The sequence below is a fragment of the Elephantulus edwardii genome, unplaced genomic scaffold, assembly GCF_000299155.1.
Source record: "Elephantulus edwardii isolate Elephantulus edwardi_28Jun2011 unplaced genomic scaffold, EleEdw1.0 scaffold00038, whole genome shotgun sequence".
In the NCBI taxonomy this organism is placed as follows: domain Eukaryota; kingdom Metazoa; phylum Chordata; class Mammalia; order Macroscelidea; family Macroscelididae; genus Elephantulus; species Elephantulus edwardii.
Window position 1 is genome coordinate 14,531,059 of NW_006399788.1, and position 9,564 is coordinate 14,540,622.

General features: G+C 44.8%; 1 protein-coding gene across 1 annotated transcript in view; it reads right to left on the bottom strand.

Moving 5' to 3' along the window:
- Positions 1-1,661: 1,661 nt before the first annotated feature.
- Positions 1,662-9,564, bottom strand: part of TRIM35 (tripartite motif containing 35) — a 14,419-nt gene continuing 6,516 nt past the window's right edge. Inside the window, exons 2-5 of the mRNA XM_006884922.1 lie at positions 4,895-5,125; positions 3,865-3,887; positions 2,807-2,925; positions 1,662-2,236 (exon numbers count right to left, since the gene is read on the bottom strand). Coding sequence (XP_006884984.1) covers positions 1,662-2,236; positions 2,807-2,925; positions 3,865-3,887; positions 4,895-5,125 — 948 coding nt within the window. The remainder of the gene's footprint in view (positions 2,237-2,806; positions 2,926-3,864; positions 3,888-4,894; positions 5,126-9,564) is intronic.

A 9,564-nucleotide genomic window follows, 5' to 3' on the forward strand; every position in this document is an offset into this window, starting at 1 on the left:
ACAGAAATTAAATACTAGCAAGGCATAGTTTAAGAAAAATACCATCTATTTTTTACATATTTTGTAAAATAATTTTGTTTTTTTCTCCCCAGCACTTGATTCTTATCTTTCTTAACTCTTTAAGACTTTCTATGGATAAACTGTTCCTTGGTTTTTTACATTTGTCGTCTTACACCATACTTTTCCTTTTGTAATTGGCTTATGTCACACAGCGTTTGTTCTCATTCCACCCATGCGGTGAGGTATACACAACTGTGCAAATATACCTGCTTTGTTAACCATTCATCTAGAGAGAGGCACTTGGGTTATTTCCAACTCTTTGCTATTATAATGCTGCAATAAATACAGGTGTGGATACATCCATTCGCATCAGAGCTGTTTCTTTCCGATACATACATGATGCCGGGTCCTCGCTTACGAACATGGCCCAGGAATAACTGGACCACAGGAAAGCACTTTCACAGACCTGGAAAGTGGACAACTAGGACCTAATAAACAGGTATGTGTAGCAGAAGAAAGACTAAAGTGTAAATCCGTAAATACCAAGGAGAGAGAAGAAATGGAGATGACAACACGAGGAGAACAAAGTGCTTAGAGTGAGGAAGGTTGAGATTGGCAAAGGGAAAGAGGGTGGAACGCTGGGAGCTGCAGCCCCCCTTCTTGCTGCACAGCATCACTGCCGACCACATCTTCCTGTTTCCTCCCTTATCTTCTAATAAAGATAAGAATGTGTCAAAGGAATCTCCTCCATAGTAATGACCTAATGCCATCATCTCCTAGACCAGCCATCTCCTTAGGGACGGGAAAACTGAGACCCACAGAGGGTACGCATTTAAAACCATCATTTTTAAACACTTTGTTTCTAGGTGCACTGGAAAGTGCTTAAGACATGTACACAGAGAAATCAGAGCTCACTTGATGGGTAGTTCTGCCTCCCTAGTGGAGACCCCCAGTGAGCTCTGTGGAAGAGATTCACAACACTGGTAAAAACCTGGGCCCTGGGTCCAGCCCAAAGCTATGGTGGAATCCATTCCCAAAGCAACCATTATTCTCGTCGATGCTACAGTTGGCCCACATAATTCAAAGTGCCACTCTCTGGAGAGCCTAGGTGCAGGGAGGCAAACTTGTGCCTCTGAGTCAATGCCAACTCAGTGTCCTCATAATACCAACAGCTTTCCAGAGTCGTCTTGGCTGTAATCATGACAGCAGTTTGCCAGGTCCTTCTTGTGTGACACTGCTGGGTAGATTTGAACATCAATTTCCAGGATCGTAGTTGGATGCTCAATGAACCTAACAAGTGGGGCTGATAACCCAAAGGCCAGTAGTTTGAAACTACCAGCTGCTCCATAGGAGAAAATGGGCAATCTTTTCCCATAAAAATTTACTACCTCAGAAACCCAACAGTCAGTCTCTATGAGTCAGAACTCAATCAATAGCCGTGGTTGGGCAAACTGAGTGCAAACCATTTGAGGCATCCAGGGTTTCGTGGGCAGAGGAGAAACAAATAATGAAGATGCAGACTTAAGAGCTTAGAGTTAGGAAAAGAGCAGGATTAACAAGGTCTCTGGCTAGAAGGCAGGTAGTAAAGAGGTACTGAGGTGAACGTGGCACAAGGAGGCAGAAAGGACATGGAAGGATACCAGGCAGTCCCTGGCTCAGCCTCAGCCGTCCAGCTCCTCCCTGACAGTGATGCGCAGGGGGCAGATGCGCAGTGATGCTGGCTCGCCGGCTTGCACGCCTTCCAGGTAGAAGTAGGGCCGCACCAACCCGAAGCGGGCGTGGAAGGTGTAGAGGTGACACTGACGCTCCGCGTCATAGAAGGACAGCTCGCCCTCCTCGCATTCCAGCTCTACTCGCAGGCGGCGTGGTATGTCCAGGATCAAGGGTGGCAAGGAAAAATCCGAGGTCATGCAGAGGTCCATCTCTGGTCCTTCTACGCGGCACACGTACCAGAAACCCGAGTTGATGTCATGGTAACAGCTGTCTATGAGTTCTTGTGGTCTGCCATCTGGGTGCACCCGCACCACACCCACCCGCCAGGCCTGCAGCTCCCCCAGGTCCACCTCCCAGGCATGGGAACCCTGGGAAAACGTAGCAGAGCCCAGCACACATGGCGCCAAGGTAAAGCGTTCCGGGTTCTCCACCTGGACCCGGTAGCCACAGTTGGTGACAGTGGTGAGATCCTCAGAGAGTGAAAGCCAGCCGGCTGCTGTGCTAGGATCGAAGATAAATGGCACTGAGAAAAGAAGGGGAAAGGGAGAGTCAGCAAATCTCATTCCTTCCTTCTGCTCTACCAGGTGATGTCTCCATTCCCCCTAACTGATGGACTAGGACCCACCGGGGCCTGGACCAGTGCCTGGGAGAAAGCAGCTATGGCTGAGGGCCAGGGGCTCCTGATGTGAGCTCACATGACTACTGGGATGTCTTAGGAATGAACATGACACACCTCTGGCCCACTTACATTTCTCCCTGTAAAGTCATGGCATAGACTCTATGGTACAGGTTCACCTTCAGAGAGGTAGGGGATCCTAGCAGTAAAGAGGACTTTGGGGATGTAGGAGGTCTTTAAGTGTGTATATAACAGGAATCTGAACAGTCTCTGAAAGACGTGGAAGAGTCAGAGTGCAAATAGGGGAAGTTCTGTGTGAGCAGTAGTGGCACACTGGGACCCACTGGGAAGGGATGAGCTAAGATGAGGGTGTAAGGAGAAAGGAACACAAAGAAATGAGTTCACTGGCTCTTTGTGCTGCAGGAAGCACCTCCCCTCCAGCCTGCAGCACCTCCCCTGAGCCCTGAGCTTACTCACCACAGTCGAATGTAGTGGCCATCTTTTTCCAGATGCGGTACTGCAGGGAGTCCAGGTACTTGCAGACATTGAGCACCATGCCTGGCTGCATGGGATCTGGCTCCATGGTGCAGAAGAGTCTGGGAAAAGAGAAATGGTTGTGGGCAGGGCTCACCTAGTTCCTGGGCTTAACTGGGATCAACTGCAATTAGGGAACAGGACATTTTCTTGGACTCAGGTCTACATTTCCTGGTTATGTGCCCCAGGACAGACTAGGGAAATAGACTGTTGGGAGATAGAGTAGTGAAGTAGGGAGCAAACTGGGCCGCCATACCCATTAGGAATTCAATCCTGAAGACTTTTCTTTCCCAACCAAAACCAATTTTGGAGTTTCAAGACTGTAGCAGACTCATCTTACTATGGGGTCTGGTGGATCTGAACTGCCAATCTTTTGGTTAGCAGCTCAGCACTTAATCCACTGTCCATCAGGGCTCCTCCTCAGATGAGGTTTTCAGACAGAAATCAGACTCACATCCATTCATGGGATGTCTGAATTGGACGGGACCTTATCTAGTCCAATAATCGCAATTACTGATTGCTTAAACCCCCAGCAAGTTGTCATCTATCTTCGCTTGAACACCTCCAAGCTTTCACTGCTGTAGAAGGACCCTTTAACTTTTAAACAGTTTTGATTAAAACTCTTGTCTGTTCCTTAAATCCAACAACAGTCAACAAAGACGAGCTTGCACTAAGGCGTTTGGAGTGGAAGCTGAGAAATGATGAGTCTAAATGAGAAATGGGAGTTATGTGCAGCGGCATGCTCTCTTCTCTTCCAGTGGATATAACCCCACCACACCCCACACTTAGGAGAAAAATGAGTTACCTATGTATGTTTCCAACATAAAACTGGAGCAGAATGCCTTGAGAGAAAGGGCCCTCTCCAGCTGCCACTTCCCCACTTTTCTCAGGTTATACCCAGCTCACCCCATCAACTGCCTGCCCCTTGGAGTCACAGGACATTGCACCCTGGATCTTCACCTGCTCTTCCCCTCCCCCTTCCACCAGACATGGCAACTTACCGTCGTTTCCGGCTTTTGTGTTTCTGAAAGAGAGAAAAAAAAAACAGAGACAAAGATAAACATACACACAAAAAAAACACTTAAAAGTTCTTAAACCTTAGTTAACAGATTCTAAGACTTAATAATGTTGATTAACACTACTCCCCAAGTTAATCTACAGATTCCATGCAATCCTTATCAAAATTCCTGCCGATATCTTTGTAGAAATTGACAAGAAGATTTCTAAAATACGTATGGATAGTCAAGAAATCCAAGAGCCTGAACAATACTGAGAAAGAACAAAGTTGGCTGGCTTATACTTAACATTTTCAAATCTCATGGCAAAACAATGATCAAGATAGCATGGTATCGACATAAGGACAGGTACGTAGATCAATGGAATGGAAAGTCTCAAAATAAACCATCAACTTTACTGTTGATGGTGATTTTTGACTCAAGTAGAAAGATAACTCAGTAGGGAAAGAAAAGTCTTATCACTAAATGGTGGTGGGATAATTGGATCTCCACACACAGAAGAATGAAGTTGGACCGTACCTTACTACATATAATAATTAACTCAAAACAGATCCAATCTAAATTTAAAACCATAAAACATGTAGTTTACATGATCTTAGGACAGATATGAAACAACAAAATCAATATGAGTATCCAAAGAAAAAGAATAAAATGGAGTAGTCATCTTTATATATTTAAATTTATAAAACAGAAAAAAATTTAAAAATTATAGAACAGAAAAAACCAAAATAATTCATAAACCAGAAATGGAATAGTTCTAAAATATTCTAATAAAATGAAAAAGGAGTGGCAAGAGACAGCACAAAAAGAGAAAGAGGAAAGAGGAGAAAAAGAAAAGACTTGCAAGAGACTCTGTTCCAATTAATATCTTGTAGCTTCTTCATAAAGGCAGAGCACTTTATCTGAAAGGCATTTTAGGCAAGTGTCCAGGAAACTATCAGAAGACAGAATAAGCCATGTTGGTGGTCTATGGCATCCACCCCAGTCCCTGGAACCAAAAATGATGACACCTTACCCTGAGAAAAGAAACATCGTCTTCTTTCATTTCCTTCTGCAGACGCTCAATCTCGCGGGCCAGGCCCTTGGTCTCATTCTCCAGCTCCTTCATCTTCTCCTCTGCAAGATGTTGCTTCTGTCTCACCTCCTCATTCAAGACGTCCAGGATGGTCTGCTCCTCCAGCATCAAAAAATCTCGAACTTTGTCAAACTCCTGTCGGATCTGACCTTCCAGCCAGACAGACTCCACCTGTGGCAGAAAGCAGGAGGATGATGAGGGCCTTCAAGTCACAGAGGTCAGAAGGGATCTCAGCAATCACTCACCATGAAGATTTTGAGCACAGGAACTGTAATTTTGAAAGAAATCAAGTGTAGAACTCAACAGAGTAAAAGTAAACTAGTATCTTATGAGTATACATGGAGTGCTGATGGTGCACAGGGAGTTCAGCTGCCAACACAGGGGCTACGAATCTCTGACAGTGGTTTGAATCTACCTTCCACCCTGCAGGAGAAAGGGCAGTTTGTTGGCTTAGAAAGTTGATGAAGTGTCCCTATGAGTTGAACAAAGTCAAGAGCAGTGAGTTTGGGATTTCTGAGTTTTACGAGCATACATTTATAAGTTTAAAAAGTCAAAATAGGAGATTCACACAGCAAAGTAAGACTGTTCTTAACTTCTGAAAGAACAAATTGGAAAAAAATAAATCAAACTCACATCAAATCACTGCTCATAGGAGGAATGTGGCATCAGGATTGGAGGAAGACTCATCAACAATATCTGCATTATACTGTAGATACAAACTTGACTGCCAAAACTGAGAAAGACCTGAGGTGTTTGCTGCAGAAGGTCAAAGACTATAGCCTTTACCACTGGCAGCACCATGACAGATGGAGAGAAGACTGAGATTGTTAACAATTTCAGCTTGCTTGTCTCCACAATCAACATTCTTGGCACCAGAAGTCAGAAAATTAAAGACAAACTGCATTGGGAAAATGTGCTTTCAGGGATCTCTCCAGAGTGCTAAACAGCAACAATGTCACTCTAGAGACAAAGGTGCGCCTGAGATAAACAATGACTAAGGATGACAGAAAAACAATCGATGCCTTCGAGTTGTAGTGCTGGAGAAGAGTATTAAACATACCATGGACCACCAAGGGAACAGATCTTTTTTTTTGGTCCTAGAGGGTGAAACCAAGCTGCTCTTTGAAGGCAAGGATTCTGAAGCTCTGTCTGACATATTTTAGGTGTGTTGCCATGAGAGACCAGTCCTTGGAGAGGGACATCGTGCAGGGGGAAGTGGGACCAGACAGCACAAGAGATGAAGACCCTGGATGGGACAGATTGACACAGTCAATGGGAGTGGGTGTGTCGGAGATAGTGAGACTGGCTCAGGATACTCGGGGTCACTATGAGCCGCAAGTGACTTGATGGTACGTAACAATAACAACAGCTAACACTTCAAAAATTTTGGTGGCACAGCCTGTAGAGAGTTGCTCTAACCCAAAGCTGCACCCCTCTGGCAATTTATATCTATCAGTGCCATGAAATAAAGATGCCTAATCTGCTCCCACGTGATTCAACCCTTCAAAAATCCTCTGGAGGGTGAGGTTATGACTCAGTTTTGATTCTGACTTGACAGTTTTGAATGAATGACTGACTAGTAAAAGCCTACATAGACTTGAAGTGGCTTTTGGTATAATTATGGCAATTCTGAAGATGGTTCAGAAGGAACTGGAGGAGAGCTACGGAGAAAGTCTAGCGTTTTCGAGAGTACATATGATCTAAGCAACAGGATATTACTAAGAATGGGACCATGACGGATGCTTCTGGTAAGGCTCTAAAAGAAAATAATGAACATAAGGCTGGGTAATGAGGAAGGGTGATACTTCTTATGATGAAGCAAAGAACTTGTCTGAACCCTGTTCAGGTTCTTGGTAGAGGGTAGAAATTTTAAGTGATGAATTTGGCTGACTCAGAAGAATTTAAATAAAAGTCTTAAAGGGGTCATGTGGATTTTCCTTGCTGTTTATAATAAAATGTGAAAGTAATGAGATAGACTTAAACTGGTGAAAAAAAAAACAACACCAAACCCAAAACTTAAATATCTTAAAAATTCTGTTAGGCAAACTCAGGACCAGTGTTCTAGAGTGTTTACCAAGGATGTGGCTAAATAATCTTTCATTAAAGAGAGCCAGCCTGTGGCTGATGGAGCTAACCAATTACCATGTAGAAAACCCATCAGCTTAGACTAAAGAGGACAGAGAAAGAACAAAAGGAGAGAGTATTGTCTGCCTCCTTTGACAGGCAGGAAACAAGCTGTGGTATAGTGGATCTTTTGATCAAAATAGTGTTCCTAGGCCTTTGACTCTCACCATATGGTTGGGCTGTGGTTGCTGTATACTGTTGAGTTGGAACTGACTCACAGCTGACCCTCCGAGGAGTTTTCAGAGGAAGTTTATTCTCATGGGAGGAGACTGTCCATCCTTCTCCCATGGAGCAGCTGGTGTATTTGAACCGCGTGCCTCTGAGACTGCAATGCAGCTTCTGACCACTAGGCCATTCAAATAGGGTTAGTCTATTTCACAAGGGGATTGGCTAGTTTCACCATTCCTCCAGGCTGAAATTGAGCAGGCCCAGTGGCAGAAATTGGGAATTTCACTACCAGCAAGGAAGAAGCAGAGGATGTAGCACATGTCAGACCAGAACCTAAAGGAGAGCACCAAGAGCCACAGTGGAGAACCAGAGACGTGATGTGAGGCAGAGCTCAGAGAGACCTGGGGCTGCTGCTCCCTGGAGCAGAGCTCTTTGGCCAAGCTTGCGGAGAGACCGGGTGGGAAAAGTCAGCACTGGAAGCACAAAAAGAGCTTTGCAGCACTAGCCTAAAGCCACACCGCTAAAGGCTGAAAGGTCTGGACAAATGCATGCTTAAGAAGCTGTCTTGACTGAGAAACTGTGTCCTCCTGCCAACCTGAATTGCAACCTATTAACTTCTCTAATAAGCCTTATTGTCTTGAGTATGGTCTGTAAGGTTTTTTAATAACTGCATGGCTGGGTGGTAAAGAACTGCTCTGTCAGTGGTTAGAAGCCACCAGTTGCTCTGTGGGAGAAGGATGGGCCATAGTATGTAGTTTCAAAACTTGAAGCTGTGATGCTCTAGGTTTCAAAGAGTCAGAGCTTCTAAACTGGGTTCCAGAATGTGCGGCGGCAGTGAAGAGACATCAGGGTAATGAGATAGTCAACTAAGGTAGAGGACGCAGAATCAGGGATGCCCTGCCCAAGATGCCAAAAAAAAAGAGGCCTGCTGGATTGAAGAAGCAAGAAAGATCAGGGACTAGGAGAACAGGGCTGGCTATCATCCCAGTGGGCCTGGGAGGCAGAGGTGAAGCCCAGGAACAAGGAATCTCTACCTAGAGTCTGGAGGGCAGGGTCACTGTGGAGATGCTCTCAAAGAACAGAGGATTATTTCCAGGTCTTGAGAGCTAAGGTGTATTGTTCTGCTCAGCTGGCACTTGCTTGATGCCCACTATCCCTTCTTTCCCTCCAATTTCTCCCATTTATAACAACAATGTCTCCCTTGTGCAGATTTCAGCAATGTACTCTGAAAGCAAATTAACTTACAATGCAGATTTCACAGGTTCACAAAGAGGAGTTTTGCCTCAAGAAGTGACAGACCAGAGCCAGAAACTTTAAAAGAGGACAAAAGGGAGCCAATCAATTAATCTAAGTAATACCTGTTTACTGATCACCTATTATAGAGAAGCTTTGGTGGTGTATTTCGTAGTGAGTTGTGTAGCTAACCCAAAGACAGCTCAAATTTACTAGGAGCTCTGAGGAAAAAAGGTTGAGCAATCTCCTCCCATCTGATTTATAGTCTTGGAAACTCAGAGAATTACTAATGGGTTTTGACTGACTGGCAATCAATTTAAGTTTCTGAGATCATGTGCTCAGAGTTCTTCTAGCCACTGGGAACTATGTGCTCTTTTTTTCATTCTATTGTATACAAAATCTTCAGCATTCAATAAAAATTAAAAAGATAATTAGAAGCAATGAATTGCTGATGAAGAAAACAAAACAGAAAGATATCCTAAGGAGTGAAAGGGAAGGTTACTTGGGCTGGGGTGACTGAGGAAACATCCCAGAGAGGACATCTGAGCTTTTAATGAGACACAAAGCATGGGAGGATATGAAGGGAGGCCTCTAAGGGCTCAATTTGTTTAAAGATGTAGGATGGTCAATGTAATGGTAGAGCCAGGGACAGAATGCTGAAGAGCAGGCAGCAGTCAGATGGTGACACTGCAGGCCACAAGTAAAGGAGTCTGGGTTTTATTCTGATTATGAAAGGAGCTATGGGACAGTATGAAGCAGGGTAGTGGCACATTAATGCATTTTTCTAGAAGATTCCTCAGAGGGGAGTAATGGGGTGTGCACTGCAGAGCACGCCCAGCCAGCCCTGTAGGGGTCCAGGTGAGAGAGCATGATGATACGCAAAGGATGGTAGCCATGGAGATTGAGAATGTGACATGGACAGGCTATATTTTGAATACAGAGGAAGAGGATTGCAGATGGTGTGACTGAGCAGCAAAGGCAGGCAGACTCTGCACCAAGAACAACCTAGTGCACGGAATGACTCAAGCCACACTCTCACCCCTCCTGCGGTTTTCTGAGTGGCCTCGCCCCCCCAGTCAGCCCCC